The 17,768-nt window shown below is 35.2% G+C and overlaps 1 protein-coding gene across 1 annotated transcript in view; it reads left to right on the forward strand.

The window, feature by feature from the left end:
* The first annotated feature begins 8,776 nt into the window (after positions 1-8,776).
* Positions 8,777-17,768, forward strand: part of LOC150085327 (uncharacterized) — a 132,271-nt gene continuing 123,279 nt past the window's right edge. The window contains exons 1-2 of the mRNA XM_090373152.1: positions 8,777-8,986; positions 15,620-15,706. Of these exons, the coding sequence (XP_090229278.1) occupies positions 8,811-8,986; positions 15,620-15,706 (263 nt within the window). The 5' untranslated portion in view covers positions 8,777-8,810. The remainder of the gene's footprint in view (positions 8,987-15,619; positions 15,707-17,768) is intronic.

Consider the following 17,768-nt stretch of genomic DNA (forward strand, 5'->3'; position numbering starts at 1 on the left):
TGACAAAAATTTGTCTGAGAAATGGGGGGGGGGGAACAAAAATGTTTTCGACAACCTATAGCTTATTATACACTGTTGGAAAGAGCTTAATGAGTTGGTTAAAAATGGCGGCACCAGACAGGAAATTGTGAGTAATTTTCATGTCCCCCTCCCCTCTATTTCCGTTGCTAATGGAGCTAAAAATTTAAAACTCACATTAGCTATGCGTTATTCGATGCTTATCAAGGGAAAACGATTCCGATTGAAATCTATCATTTACTTTTTGTGGTGAAATAAAAAAAATTGCACTTCGATTTTTTGAATTTTTTATTGCACGTCGATAGCGCGCTTCTTTGTACTAAGTAACTCCCCTTTTGGTGACAAAAAGGTTGTTAAATAGTTAGTTAATAATTCTATAAAGGTCATTTATAAATTTTGCGATGAGAAGTATTTTTTAACAATTTTCAAAGCTGGAGTTGTCCCGGCAAGGAGGAGCTCAGAGAGCCAGTGTTGAGGTGGCAGTGGTGGGGAGGCACTTGCATGGAGTCTTGCACGGCACTCACCTGCCATTCGCTTCTCCAGGAAGAAGGCAGAGTCGCTTCTCCCACCCTTGTCATTCACAACAACAACTGGTGCCTCCGTAGCCAGGTGGGCGGGAGCAGCAGTGCGTAACACACGCTTCATGATTAGGCCAGGGTTCGAGCCCGTGCCCACCAAATACGGAGGATGCGGAAAGGTCAGGGAATGACCACCACATATCCCCAGAGCAATATGGCCTTAGTTGCTAATGCTCCTAAAAACCAAATAACAAAAAAAAAACATAACAACAACAACAACTGGAAAGACTCAAATAGGCAATGTTTTCATTGGTTCCTCAGTTTTACGCCAAGCCGAGGTACGAGAATACTACACTAATGACCATTCGTGACTAGGGACCCCTCATCGTGAGCGCCCGGCACTCAGTAGTTGACTGATTTATTTATTTATTTTATTTTTTTCATGATAATGCAAAATAATACAAATGATGGAAGCTTGTTTAGAAGACCTTTATGCCAAACACGATTGAAAGCCTTTGAGATGTCAAGAGCAACTGCTTGTGTTTCACCGAACTTTTCCATTGAATTTGTCCATAAATGGGTAACATAAGCCAGAATATCACCTGGCAATCTTTGATCAGACGGAAGATTTCTAAGTAGTTTAAAGTTGGCAGTTAATTGATTTCTCCATTACTTTAGAAAGAGTAGAAGTAATTGCAATGGGACGATAATTGGATGGGGGGATTTATCACCCTTTTTAGTAACTGGCTGGATATCAGCAAATTGGCCAGGAGAAGGAAAAACATGTTTGGAATAAGAAAGTGAAAAAAGATAGCAAAGAACAGGAGTAAGTTCAGGACCACAAGTTTTGAGAACAAGTGGAGAAATACCATCAGGATCTGGAGCTTTCTTAGCATCAAGATTCTTCAAAATCCTTCTGACATCCTTTTGACAGAAGACCACAGGAGGCATTGAATGAAGCGTGTTGGGAATGGTGGGAAGTGTTTTACCAAGATCATTAATATATGGGTTGGAAGGAAAATGGGATGCTAGCAGGTCAGCTTTATCTGTGGCCGAAGTGACAACAGAACTGTCTGGTTTTGACAGAGGTGGAAGCAGAGATGGGCAAAAATTGTGGCCAATAGCTTTGCCAAGAGACCAGAATGCACGGCTACCATTAGGGCAAGACGCAAGTTTTCTACTCTTAGCCTTTTCAAAATCTAGTTTGGACTGATTAATAATTGCTTTACAATTGTTGCGTGCTTTGGTGTATGCAGAAAATGAAACTGAAGGATTGGAAACAAGCCAATTATGATATGCAACATTCTTCTCTTGAACAGTCTTAGCACATTTATTGGAAAACCAAGGTTTAGATAAATGACGAGATATTAAAGTGGAGTGTGGAATAAAGGATTCCATTCCTACAAGAATAATTTCACTGACATGATCTGAACAAACATTGACATCAAAAGTTTTTAAACAGTAATCCGACCAAGGAAAAGAAGAAAAGAAATCTTGCAGGTCATCCCATTTTGCATTCTTGTAATGCCAAACAACACAAGGTATGGAATAGCCCTGAGATAAAGGCTCCATTGGAGAAGAGACAGTCACCAAGTTGTGATCTGAGGTGCCTAAAAGACCACTCACTTCGACCGTGTACTAGAAGGGTTGTTTGTGAGAAAAAGATCAAGTGTGTTGGCTATACGGTTAGGATTGTCCAGTATTCTTGTAGGTAAATGAACAATCTGTGCAAGGTCATTAGTAATTGCAAAAGCCTCAGCATCTCGACCAGCTGGGTCGGTGTGACTAGAAAACGGAAGCCAGCTGGAGTTGTGAACATTAAAATCACCATGGAAAATTACCTCACTATTAGAAAAGTTGCCTGGTGAAAGTCAAGTTGCAAAGAGAGGAAGTCAAAGAGCTCCAAGTGATTAGTGAAATTGGGAGAACGGTAGAGACAACAGATGAATTTGACATAATAAGGTAGAGAGATTTTAAACCAGAGAAGATCGAAAAGAGGAGATTCCGAATTACCAATTCTTTGACGCGGAATATCGGAATGGACATATACACAAGTACCACCTTTGAGCAGAAAGGAATCATACAGTGAATAATTTGGGCAACTGAGATGAGCAGTAGTTGAATCAACCAATAACTGAGATTCTGTCAGAAAAAGTACATGGGGTTTGGCAGACTGCAAGTGGAAGTAGACGTCGTTGAGATTAGAACTGAGACCACGTATATTTGTGAAATGAACTAGGAAGTGTTTGGGAGGTTTAGGTCTTTTTGCAGATAAGCTTACTCTATTAGTTTAACAATTCATGGTGTATTCAATAGTAAGAAAAGGTTGGGGGAGGACATGCTGTATGAAATAATGAAATTTTTGGATATGCTATACACATGAAAAAAATATACTAATTTCCTTGACATAACGTGGCTTCGACAATGCACCCCCCCCCATGCACACACACTACTTTGACTACCTCCAGTCACTATCTGGAAAAGTAGAGGTAGCAAGATTATACACTAGCTGATCTGGAAGCCTCCTAGAGAAGTTACCAGTAGGTTCGGTCTGATGTACTAACTAACAGCTGGCCTACGAATACTGCTTTAGAGCTGTACCGTTTTAGAGTCATCTACCACCTAGGAACTTAGCTCTGGAGAATTGTCTCACAAGTGCCTAGTTTCCATGCACTACAATTTAGAGAACCAGTCTTTTTTGTGAGATACCCCTTTGTGTTCTTGATTAATCTGGTTGCTCTTCTCTGCACCTATTCCAAGGGATCCACATCTTTCTTAAAATGAAACTTTCAGTCCTGTATGCAGTACTTGCGATCGATATGGCCTCTCCATTGCCTTATACGATAGGATAATCACCTCTTTGGCCCTGCTGGAAAAGTTCCTGTGTATCATTGACAGAATCCAATGAACTTCTCTGGCAGCCTGCCTGCACTTCTGTGCAGGCAGGCTGCCAGGTGGGAAGGAGCAGCAGTGCATGTAGCACACGCTTCTTGATTAGACCGGGGTTTGAGCCCGTCACCACCAAATACGGAGGATGCGGAAAGGTCAGAGAATGACCACCGCATATTCCCAGAGCAATATGGCCTTAGTTGCTAATGCTCCTAAAAACCAAATAACAAACAAACAATTAACTCTAGGTCTCTTCATTCTTCACCTTGAATGTGGTACTACCTAATTGGTATGCTGTTCTGGGATTACTTCTGCCCATATTCAGTACCATGCATTTACTAATGTTAAACCTCAATTGACACTTCTCAGCCCATGTGCCTAATTTATCTAGGTCTTGTTGGATTCCTGTCATTAACCACTCAACCTTTATATCATCTGCATAAAATACTGTGTACAGTAAGGGCCCAGCATTGAACCCAGTATTTTATGCAGATGATATAAAGGTTGAGTGGTTAATGACAGGAATCCAACAAGACCTAGGTAAATTAGGCACATGGGCTGAGAAGTGTCAATTGAGGTTAAACATTAGTAAATGCATGGTACTGAATATGGGCAGAAGTAATCCCAAGAAGATTAGTGCTCATTTATAACCACTTTCGGCCTTCTGCCACTAAACCATCCCTTTGTCCATAGCAGTAGCTTTCTCCCAATGCCACACTGCTCCAATTTGTGCAGCAGTTTTTTGTGTATAAGTGTCAGAATTCGCTTTACTGAAACCTGAATATATCAAGTTAGATTTATCTGCATCCAGTTCCTTTGTTACTGTGCCTTAACAAAATTCATGCTGTTATTTGTGTATAATTCCATTCATGTTAAGATGATTCTGCAATACTTCTTTAACCACTGATTCCATTATTTTCCCAGGAACAGAAGTCAGTCAAGCTTTCAGATCTATAATTGCTCATCACCCTTTGATCCCCCACCCCTTTGAAAATATTTGACACATTTGCACACCTCCCATCTATCGTAATCTCTTCTGAATCTGAGGACATGTTCATAATTATGGCCAAGGGCTTGCTAACCTCTGTTGCTGCTGCTTTTAATATAACTGGATAAATCCCTTCAGTCTGAGTTGCGTTATTTACTTTTAGCTTCAGCAATTTCTCTTCCACTTTTTTCTCAGTTATAAGAAAATAATTTTTCTCCCAGTGATAAATCATATACTTCTTGTATTCCCTTCCCTAAAATCTTCTTTATGTGCGAATGTTGATGTAGAATATTTATTTAGTTTTTCAGAAACCTGAACAGGATCATAACTAGTTATGCCATTCATATCTAGTGTGCTAATGTTCATCCCTTTCCTTCTAATAAAGTAAAGAATTCTTTGCTACTTATCTTTGCATTCTTAGCCATGGACTAATAATCTGCCTTAGCTTGCCTAACACCCTTAGTGACCTTATTGAGACTAGTTTGTAATTGCTGTAGGATTCCATGTCTCCTGCTATTTTATAATTATCACATGCATTTTAATTTTCTACCACTGCTCTCATCTGTTCACCTGCCATCCATTTAGGTCTAAACCTTGAACTGCATCTCTTAGTTGGTATAAAAAGCTTAGTAGCTTCTGTGATTACTTTCCTGAATGTCTCCCATTTACAATTTGCAGTTGGTAACATATGCAATTGGTCCCACCCAGAGCAATTTGAAAACTGTCTAGGACTACAGTAGTCACCATTACAAAAGTAAAATCTCTTCCTGTACCCTGACAGTAGTTATGTCTTTAAGTATAACCCACATCAATTATATTATGATCACTGTCATCTAGTGGTTCCTTTATGTGGATATTCTTAATGCATGATAAGTTACTCCTGGTACTCAGATCAAGGCTATAAAATGAACTTGATAGCATAGACAGATTCTCTTCAACAAATGACATAAAGAATTTAACATTTCAGCAAACATTTAATACATATGCATATTTTAATAAAATGTCCTTACAGAATATTTTTCAACTATGATTAAATAAATAACTAATGTTATAGACTCTAATTTAATATAAAAAAAAATAAAACTTATATACTGATGAAAATAAGTATGTAAAATATCAAAACTCCTTACACAGTTTTGTTTTATTAGTATATATGCCGTATTTTGTTTTTATATTAAGGTAGTATCTGTAGTATTGGTTATTTATTGCATTTCATCATAGTTAGTCAGATAATGCAAAGATATATTTTAACGATTCTATATCCAACTCAGTAGATCCTTTTCAGTGTGGTCCTCAGGACCTATCGAATGGGCGCACTGCCCGGTGAATTTAACTGACCACCTGGTACTATGAGAATCAATTAAATTTTAATTGATTCTCACAGTACCATATGGTCTGCTCACTGATCTTGATCAATATTAATTCGAACGTACTATGCAATCGAAGTCAATGCAACAGGAGCATATAATGTTAAAGTATGCAATCAAGTTTTGCTCTAGACACTTTAAGTCACATAAATAACAGAAAACTTTATAATATTGCAAAGTATTACACTTCCCCAATCGGCTAGTAAAATTTTCTGGGAAGAACACTGCTTTTAATAATATACTGAAGTTTTGTTTTGAATTCTCTTCCCGCCATCCAGTTTTGTAAGAATTATGTAATGTGAGCAACTTTGAAATATTGAACAAGTTACATTATGAATTTGCATTACAAATTTTTGCTTAAACTTTATAGTATCTGGTATTCAAATGTAATCATCTTATTCCTTCATTTGACTTATGTTATAAAAATCCATGCATTAGAGAAATGAAAATAATGTTTCTGTTTTTAACAGTGATCTTTTTTTTTTTTTTTTTTTTTTTTTTTCATTCACATAAATGGGAGGGTTGTGTCCAGAGGTGTAGTAGTTCCCAGTTTTTTTTTTAGTAGTTTAAGTCTACTAAATAATATATATTGTTTAGTAGCCTTAAATATGTGAATTACTGATGTGCAAGTAAATGATAAATAGTTTAACATAATTAAACTTTAACAAGTATAGTCTGTGTAGAACAGTGTTTCTCAGCCTGTGGTCCATGGTATCTGACAATAAAACAGAGCCTTTTCTGTGCTAGGCAACAACCCCAATTAACATTGATGAGTGATAGAGGTATGCCTATAACCACCTGACATCCACTATTTGTATTAAGTAAGAGTACATATTGTTCTACTGTATTTAAAAGATAGATATTAATATATTTGTACCTATAGAGTAATATTTTTGGTAGTCTGTGGTTTCCCCTTCATATATAAAAGTGATTCATGTCTGAAAAATAGTTATGGAACCACTGGTCTAGATCTATCTCCTAGACTGCTTTTTACAGTAGCATCTTTTGAGATGGACATTTAAGCATTTTATATTAGGCATCTGTCTTGTTTGCTTCTTATCACAGAAAATGACACATCGCATTATATGACATTCTGGAGGATCAAGAACAAATAACAGCAGTCTTTAACTTTTTAAAAGCAGTCAGATCACATGGTAATCTGACTACTTTTAAAAAGTGATCACATATTAAATCATACTTAGACTTCCGTTTACATTTTCATATTATATTATTTACATCCTAATTTACTGTTCAGTTCCAGTTTTATGAAAAAGAATGTGCTTTTGTGAAGTCCATCAAGAATGTAACTTTCCATTATAACAAATGTTTATGGTAAATAGTTATTTAGTTTTCATGAATTTGGCTAACACACCTTTTTCTAGATAGGCATTATTGTATTGGTGTTATTAAAAGAAGGTATGTGTATGATGAAACATTTAAATTTAATATAATCTACTGTGGTTTGGTATTAGGAAACATCTGGTTTTATCATATTTGTTATATTTTCACATACAGTTTTCTGTGCTCTATTTCATTTTATAGATAAAAGGTATTAGCTATAAAATGGAATGTGCTTCAGCTAAAAACAATTTTGATTAAGCTTAAAATCACCATAATGCCCATTTAAAACTATTTTCTGGTGGGTGGGTGGGTGGGTGGGTGGGTGGGTGGGTGGGTGTGTGTGTGTGTGGTAGAGGCATAGTAGCATTATTTGAAATAGTACATACTGTATTACATATAGTACATATTATTAGGAAAAATGGTTTAAAATTACAAGGAGTATTAATCAAGTCCTGCATGTGGAATCCAAAAGTAATCATTATTGGTTGATTGACAAGTGTGTACTTTTGCAATCTAGAGACAGGCATAGCCATCTCTTCAAGTTTCATTAATTTACATTTGGTTTTCACATTTATCATAGTTTCGTTTCTTATTATTACTTGACAATGTGTTTTTTGGGTTTTTTCAAAATCCGTAATAACACAAACTGGTGAGGGCTATAAGTGAGGTGCATTTTTTCTTTTTTGCCCTTGTACTAAATAGGAGAAGAAATAAAAATATATGAGGGTGGATCATGTTGGTCTGAACTTTATTTATTTATTTATTTATTATTATTTTTTTTTTTTTCAAAAATTACTTATATCAGAATCATCAAATTTATTTCTGTTTTTTCGAACTACTATTCCTCTAACTGATACAGTTTTTTTTTTTATCACTGCAGCAAAGTACTGTTGGCTGCATAGCTAGTTAAAAACACTGTTTGAGTTTGTCTTAACTTTGCACATTTTGTTGCCAAGGAATAGCCCAAGATCCAGTGGGCAGATGAAGCACACTGCTGTTGGTAGAATTTAACCCACATTCCACTCATCATGTGACATCTTGTTTCAACATCTTGTGTTGGTCCTTAGTTCCCCCCCCCCCCTTTAGGGACTATCTGTCAGCATCATAATACATTCTAGTATTGTTAGGGGCTAGTTTGTGCAGCATCCCCCCCCCCACACGCACAGCACTACTAGAACTGAAAATGGCTTAAATCCTGGGAATGCTTTCATCTGCAGTATGTTGTTGGCACTGGCAGTTGTCATATTGAAGAAATATTTTAAAGTTTTTACCAGTAGTAAACTTTTCTGGCAGTCATTTGGTTATCATTTTTGTGTCTGTTTATTTATCCTAATATTAGTCATCTGGAATATTCCAAATTTCAACACTTTCTAACAAAAACTTTGAGAGATATAAGTCCTTAAAACCCAGAAATAATTACCTTACAGATGTATGTAACATTGCATTTTATCTAGACATGAATACCAACTAGTTGGTTGCTGCCAGAAAAGGTATTTGAGAATAAGTAGATATGTAATAATAACAGAAGATAATGTATTTTTGCATTTTTTAAAGTTATTTTGTAGTTTATTTTGGAAATGTTTAAAATTAAATTTATGTATTCTAAAATTGATAATATATAATTCTTTTATACTTTTATACTTTTATACTTTGGCTCAAAGTAGAGAACGGGATTCAACACGAAGGATAATGATTGCCCGTAAACGTTATCCGACCCACCAGCCACAGTATGCAAGCGTGGGAATGTTTCCAGTAGTAAAATTAAAGAAACCTAATATACCAGTATATAATGAAAGTAGGTCAACTCATAATTCTTCTGCCCTAAAAGTAGCCCTACCTGATTTTAATACAAGGCCAGTAACAAAGTGAGTATAGATGATGTTTTATATGCTTTTTCAAAATGAAGTGATTGTAGGACATAGTTATGTACTTAGAAATGACTAATTGATTAAAATGTACACTGCACTTTGTTTTAATAACATAATTTAGAAATTTAATTGACTTTAATTCAGGTCATAAAAGCAGATCATTAAGTGTATCTGCATTAAGCAGGAGAAATTTATTCATAAGAAATAATGTAAATTTTAATCCGTTGGTGTAGTACTATTTCGAGCTTATTTTTAAGGTGCCATTTCTCTATACGGGCAGTTTTCACTTTACGAGTTCCTGGGTTTATGAATTTTTTTCCCTCAAGTATTAACAAAATCAAAAATATGAACATTAATTGTAAAAAATGAATGTTAAACATTCATAAATACCGCTTTCCAAACCACGTTCGTGGCTATACAATACAGTGTACCCCACTTTACGATATTAATCAGTTCCAGAGACACCATCGTATCATTAATATATCGTAACATGACCCCAATAACACATTGTTTTTTGTAATTCGTTTCAAGATCTTGAAAGTTGAAATTTTCGCTGTTATAACTAAGCTATTTATCTCTGTAAAATGTCATTTTTAAGGTCACGAGCGTGACCTTAAGGCCATATAAAAGGTCTTGAGCGTGGTTTGTAAATTGTATTAGTTACCAATTGAAATCATTAAAATACACTACACTTTCATCATTATCATATGTTCTGTTATAAGAATCAATTTTGAACGCCTTTGTGATATTTTTCTAAAGCACATTTCTGGAGGTCATGACCATAAAAGAATAAAAACAATTTGCACTTTCCGGTTTATTGAGCTTTTCTGTTATTGCAAGCAATTATAAACAGATAGTAAACTCGATCTTGCATTTGCAAAAATACCGATAGCTGGAATTGTGGGGTTTTTTACGTTATTGTGGTGAATTGTGTTTCCCATTTACCAAAATCTTCAATCGTACAAAAAACAAATAAATTATCAGAATCTTCTCTTCATTATTTTTTTTTTTTTTAATCTTCGTAAACTTGTTACTCTATGTGAATCGTGTTAGTTGAAATTTGTGTGTGCCATTAAAAAATGCTTATGCATGCAATCGTGAAATTGATAATTAAAAGAGAAGAGTATCTTGGAAACAAACGCCTCTTGAAACATTTCTGAAGAAGATGACTCCTTGTGCAACAAGCCGACCGGGCTAGCCGAGTGGGTAAAGTACCTGCCCGGCAACCCAAAGGTCGCGGGTTCGATTCCCGCCTCGGGCTTGGATCAAAGTACTGCAAAAAACCTTGGGAAGTGCAATATGGCCACAGAAGCCGATGCGCCAACAACTACCAAATAAAAAAAAAAAAAAAAAAACCTTGTGCAACAAACCAACGAGTGCCGAGCCAATAATGAGTGATTAACAAGTGAGCATTTAGTCGATGATGATGATGAAGAATAAACATTTGTAAGTCATAAATAATATCTCTATTATTATAATTTGTTTGATTTTACAGGCTACGTTTTCATTTCTTTCGATAAATCAATCATTGTTTAAACATAAACTAATTAGCTAACTAATTTTATTGTTGAGAATGTAACCCCTATTTTTAACCTACGTCTTTGGGAAATAAATTCCCCCTTTATGAGCACGCACTAGGAACGAATTAACTCGTAAAGTCAAGAACTACCTGTATATAGTAGTATTAAGTGTAGCAGAAACATTTAAACCTTTTTAATATAAATTATACAATAAAACATAAATACAGTATATGTTCAGGGGGGTTTTCTTTTTAAAGCAAGAAAACTTGCCTTAAAATTATGGAACCTTATATATACACACACACGCATATGCATGTACACACGCATACATGCTGTATTTACATTAATGGCTTGCAGTACTATTAATTTTTAGATCATTCCAATCTGCCAAAAAGCAGTGTAAATGTTTAGCACTTTTGAATCCAGTGTTTTTGTAGTGTCCAATTTTTTTTCACTAAAGTCATTACTGGAAAAAAAATTGATCTCTTTGAGGCCATTTAAAAAAAAAAAAAGAAGAGAGAGGGAGGTTGAAGTCACCTATATGGTATGCTAAAATCAGCCACTTGGACACAAAATGCATAAACCAGAACCGACTGGAAATCAGAACTCAGCTGAAAACAGCATTACTGATAGTGCTAAAAAACAACTCCCTGTCAGGAAACGACAGTAACCAAGGAGAAGTTTTATGAACAACACTAATTAAACTTCTCTTAATTATAGATCCCAGAGGAAATGCTCCTCTTTCCATAACACTGCCAGGTGGGAGGATGTATAAAGTGTGTATTTTTGTAATATGCAAGAAATGGTGCACATAACCATAGCATTTTACATCTGTGGGCACAGGAAACTTGTGCCAGTACAAACAGCTATAGAAAATTAACAGAAGTGTAAATTACTCGTGGGAAATGAAAAATAACTTTTGGGACAATAAACAGGCAGCATTTGGTTTCTCCTTTCGTAAACAAGGCAATTTAACACACCATTGTAGGCATGTACTATGAATTACAGTTGGGTTGGAAAATTAGGTGTGAGAGCATTGAAGTTTTTTCAATTCTTAGTTATTCAAACACCTACTAACGGGTAACTCCTCTCAAGGCATTTGGAGTGAATATGGCACTATTCCAAAGCTGTGGGGGGGGGGGTATCAAACTATACAGAGCACTGAGTGAACCACACTATAGCAGAGGACAACTGTATCGATGAGAAATATGAGAACTGAAGATTACATGAATATATTAAATATTTAAACACACATTTTTAACCCTTACCATGGGACCTTCACCTTTATATAGTTAAAGATTATTTTATAATAGAAAAATCACCAATCATATGATAGTACATTGTCTGCAAATGATGGCTTCCACACTGGACAAAAACTGTTTTGTCTTTGAATTGTCACTACTACTACTTAATATCCAATGGGGGAACAGTAAGTTCTGAAACAGGTCATCTTAGGAGTGTCTTGTATTTAAAACAAATGGCAGAATAACCTCTCAGTAAATGCTATTTGTTTGAAAATAGGACAGTACCAAGACATCTTATGTTTCCGTGTGCAACAGAAGCCCAAAGCATTTTCCTATTCAGTTTAAACTGTGCATGCCAAAAATAAAAATAAAGGACAAGTTTGTTCTGCGGTTTCTAAAAATAGGAACTAGGCCCATGTAGCTTTAGATATTTAATAAATTCAAAGTTTATCTTTTAAAATTGTAAAAGATCTGTATTAAAATCAGATTGTAGGATTAAATAATTTCCTTGTGTGTCTGTAAGTTTTCATGCACATGCTGAACAGTAGTCTAAAAGTAAGAATGTTTCTCCCCCTCCCATATTTTTATGGGAACCAAATGCTAATATTTCCCAAAGGAAAATCAGAACTCTTAAGAAAGTATGGTTGACTTTAACTTGGTAACAACAGATATTATAAAAGAAGCTAGATTAACACATATAAACAGGAAAGATAAGATAAGATATGATATCTCCATCTGTAACATAAAGTTGTTACAAACAATTTCAGATGACATCACATCAAACATGTTGCATGCAGAATCTCTCTTTTAAGATGGACTTTAGAATATGCAAACAAGTGGTCAATAGTGAACAAAGTGGTATAGATACCACTGATACATGATTGAATCTCCAGTAAAGTGAATTTATGCAATCTCCAAAAGATTGAACTATCACTAGAAGGCTTTTGAACTTTAACATATGACTTCTGAACCATTATATGTTTTTTAATGGAAAAGCACATTTCTCTGAAAAGTGCTTTCGATTAAAAAGCTATCACTACAACATAAGGTTAAGGAACTTTGTGTGGCAGCAATTGTTACATATTGATATGGGATTTATTCAAATAAATTACTGCAGTCAGTGGTAAAGGAAAGGATTTTGTTTTTGCAGAGGTGATCAAAATGGGCTCAGATGTTTTTTAAACTCTTTTCAGTAGAATCAACTGATGTTAAAAAATATCAGTGCCAGATGAAATGTTTAGAGAGGTAACCAGAGGTCACTAACTATTTTTACTAATTAAAAGATGTTCCCAATTTAAACTAAAATGTATGCCAGGTGAACTAATGAACTTAGTAGCAGAGAAAAAAAACGAAACAAACCACATAGGATGATTATAAATTGTCACAGGATGTAGAGTTCTACAATAAGTACAGATCGGTGTGGAAGCCATTACTTGAAGTTCTAATTGTTAACTACCCTCCCTCCCTTCCTTCATATCATCAACATGCTTTGACAGTGACTAGGTTGCACAGGATTGAATAACAGGCTAGTTTATATAATTCATCTGAAATCAATATAATTGATTATTACTACTGAAAAGTAGGGATGCCTTGAATGGGTTGAGCACGCTGAATTCTGATGGGATCCTTCCACTTGTTCAGATTACGAACCTAAAGGGGCATAAATTCAAATTTTAAAAAGACAGATGTAGAATAGATGTGCAGAAATTTGCCTTTAGCCAGCGGGTGGTTAATTGCTGGAACAAACTTCCATCTGTCGTTGTGGAAGTTGATAGGTTAAATAAATTTAAGGAGTTGTTGTTGTTATTTGGTTTTTAGGAGCATTAAGGCCATATTGCTCCGGGATATGCGGTGGTCATTCCTGACCTTTCCGCATCCTCTGTATTTGGTGGTGACGGGCTCGAACCCCGGTCTAATCAAGAAGCGTGTGCTACACACACTGCTGCTCCTTCCCACCTGGCTACGGAGGTGCACATAAATTTAAGGAGGAACTGGACAGGCGTTTGAAGGGAATGGTGTGATTTTTTTTTTTTTTTTTTTGTTTTTTTTAGCTGATGCTGCATAAGCTCAAACACTTGCTTTTTGCATCACATGCCACTACTGCAATACTGCTTTACTTCCATTTTATTCTCCAATATGTTATCAGATGTTACAAGAGGCAACTAGGATTAAAATGATCTAAACATTATTCCTCTATCCGTTTTATGGCAGTTATGTAATATTTGCCTATTTCCAGGAAGTAGTAGTAGTAGTGGCATGTGATGCAAGAAAGTACGTGTATGAGCTTATGCAGCATCAGCCAAAAAAAAAAAAAAAAAAAATCACACCATTCCCTCCAAATGCCTGTCCAGTTCCTCCTTAAATTTATTCAACCTATCAACTTCCACAACGACAGATGGAAGTTTGTTCCAGCAATTAACCACCCGCTGGCTAAAGGCAAATTTCCGCACATCTATTCTACATCTGTTTTTTCTTAATTTAAATTTATGCCACCTTAGGTTCGTAATCTGAACAAGTGGAAGGATCCCATCAGAATTCAGCGTGCTCAACCCATTCAAGGCCTTATACACCTCAGTCAGATCACCATGCACGTGCCTAGTCTCCAGCCACTGCAAGTTGCAGAACTTAAGCCTCTCTTGGTAAGAGGAGCCCTTCCTTCCCCTCACCAATCTTGCTGCCCTTCTCTGTACACGCTCAAGCAAATCGACATCCTTCCTAAAATGAGACATCCAGACCTGTACGCAGTAATCAATGCGTGGCCTGACCATTGCCTTATACAGAGGGACAATCACCTCCTTTTCCCTGCTAGCAAAATTCCTATATATCATTGACAAAACACCATGACTTGCCCTGGCAGCCTGTCTGCATTGCTCAGAAAACTTTCTCTTACTGCACAATTACTCCCAGGTCTTTTTCATTTTCTACCACCTTAAGTGTAGAATCACACAGTTGCTGTAAGTATAATTACACTTACAGCAGGCTAAATATTGGTGAGACATCCAGACCTGTACGCAGTAGTCAATGCGTGGCCTGACCATTGCCTTATACAGAGGGACAATGAGCTTATTGGTACTCTGAATTGCTTTAAGTTATGTAAGAGTGTTCTGCAGTTGTTCAAACCTGTCAAGTCAAAGGAAGCTACTTCATTATCTTGCCGTTTCTTGTTAATCTTACAAAAGCGTTTAACCTCTCAGTTTCCTTTGCTTTGTCTAAAGAAGATTACAAGTCTTTAATTCAATGTTTTAGGATAACAAGATGTATATCTTCAATGTTGTCTAAATTACACACATGATATTCCAAGCACTTTTTGCATTTTATTGTCCGAGATTGATATTTCATAAATGTGAGGCATCTTACAAATTGGATAGCTGTCTTTTCATGTCTTTGAAAAGCATTGGAACATTTCAGAAATGCTAATATTAGTTTTCTTTCTTGGGAATTCTTCCAAAAATTAAATTTAATTTCTTTATAAGAATTACTCTGGATTAATTTAGGAGATGAGTACAAAACTGATCCGACTCTGTTATCCCCCTTCCCCCGCTCCCATTATGGAAGTCAAATAACAGTCAGTTATTTAATCTTCAGTTATTGCCTTCTCTCTAAGTGAGGAAAAAACTGGATTGATCATGCAAACTTATACAAGTTTGCATGACAGCAGTTTTGAATATATTTGATTTATTTGTTAAATTCATGCCCAATTAATTTTTCCATTACTTGATTGATAGCTACCGAGATGTATGGTTGAACAAATTTGACTCTGAATAATCCCACAAATGTAATCCTTTAATTACCTTTCAACTCTAAATATTCAGCTGCAAATATGTTGTTAATATTTTGATTTCTAATATTTATTTTCCTTTCTACAGCTGGAATTTTATATATCCATCATCTGGAGAGAAGCGTAATGATCCATGTGACCCTAAAACAGTTATAGCAGCTCTAAAGGAAAAAAGGTGAATTTTAATTTATGCCTATTGCTTCTATCTTTAAGAAATAATCATTGATTCTTAACAACATGAAGTGGGGAGGAACTTGCTTTACAACTCGCACGTCCTGGAAATTAACCACCATTGTAAATGGTATAAAAGACAGTATTTGGGCAAATCCAATTCCACGATCATAACTAGTGTAACCAACTTCAACCCACACATTCTAGAAATGATGCAGACTAACAAGTTATGATTATTTGCAGTTGAATTTTTTTTTTTTTTTTTTTAACTGCAAATTTCCTTACTCATTTGGTCTTTGCCGTTTGAGATATTTTACTGTAAAATTTAAAAAAGAAACTATTGTAACATACTTTGTAATATGTTAATTGTATGTTACTATAATAAATTGTGCTGATCAGTTAATATGTAATGGAAAACCTTCTGAGATTAGGCACTGGAAATTCATTAGTTATTTTGTACGCTGACCACAATGAAAATAAATTGATGAATGAAAAATAATTTATTATATAAAATGTTATTTACGTGGAATATTAAGAGTATATGATATTTATATTAAAATCACTGTTTATATTTTATTGCTGGCATTAAACTATGTTGCATTTTAAAAATCCTTAATCCAGTTGAATACCTTGGATTTGAAACAGCATCTGAAAGCAACCAAAATGCCCAACTTCTGGGAATAAACCTATCCACCGATATGTTATTTGAAAGATACATGAGGCTAAGCAGTATCGCTAAATAGATAAAATATGTATGCGATAAATGCAATAAAAACTGCATCCTTAATACAAATTTAAATTGGCACAAGGTCAAAAACTGCTCAAATTAACCCAATAACAAATGCAATACCATCTCATCAGCCAAAATAATCTGGCAGTTCATTCGGTGTGTGTGTGTGTGTGTGTGTGTGTGTGTGTGTGTGTGTGTGTGTGTGTGTGTGTGTGTGTGTGTGTGTGTGTGTGTGTGTGTGTGCGTGCGCGCGCGCACTTTTGAAGTAGTTTAGTTTAAGCAAAATGCCAACAAAAATCTGCTTTATCTAGCCAAGATGCCCAATGTCTGAGAATAAACCTATCCACTGATATGTTGTTTGAAAGATACATGAGGCTAAGTAGTATTGCTAAATAGATAAATGAAGTATGCTGACTCTCTTAATTTTGGCTAATTAATTAAGTTTCTTGAACCTTAAAGTGAAATAAATTGCATTTAGGCAAGGCCCTAAACTAAATCAATCAAACCTGACTACATAATTTTAGAACCACTTTGGATACTGTTTGCAAGACAACTGTAACAGTAACAGAAAGAGAGAAGTAAGTTAATATTTGGTCAAATTAGATGACATAAATTGATTAAGCAAGGATTAAAAAGGTTTGGATATTTAATTGAGATTTTAACTCTTGTTTTTTTTTTTTTTTTTTCAATTTATATCATATTTTTGCTGATTTTATCAAATATTAACTCACCTGTACCTCTGTGTTAGGGTTACAGTTATTTAAAAAAGAGTACCCTAGTCTGAAATGTCAGCAACCTGTATTCAGTCTTGATTGATTTAGTTTAGGGCTTTGCCTAGGTACAGTTTGTTTTCACTTTAAGTTTCAATAAACTTAATTGCCCAGAAATTACATGAGTTAATTATTAGTATTAGGTATATAGTGCAAGGAAGCCACAGACTTTTTTTCTACACTGACTAAAAAAAAAAGAAAAAAAAGAAAGAAAAGTAGATAAGAAAATACAAAACAAAATATGCACTTCTGTCCTTGCATAGGTAACTATCCAAGTTGACCTTTGAATTTATTCAAGCTATCACTTCAATTACCTGCAGAGGCAACTTGTTCCAGTACTCATTCCAAGTGCAGTTCTTCTTTTCTGGAAGGAGAACTGTCCAGGTCAATCATTTCTCAGTACAGTACCTTGATATTTGCCATAGTGTGCTGGGCACACAGTAAGAATGTTATAACAATGTCACACATTAAGTGTACAACGTTTATACAGTAATTTAAAGTATTTTATATATATAGTTACTACATATTAATGTATTATGTCCATTCAAAATTATGTAACTTTGAAT

This window comes from Mastigoproctus giganteus, chromosome 5 (assembly GCF_048544385.1).
Source record: "Mastigoproctus giganteus isolate SK-2022 chromosome 5, ASM4854438v1, whole genome shotgun sequence".
Taxonomy (NCBI): domain Eukaryota; kingdom Metazoa; phylum Arthropoda; class Arachnida; order Uropygi; family Thelyphonidae; genus Mastigoproctus; species Mastigoproctus giganteus.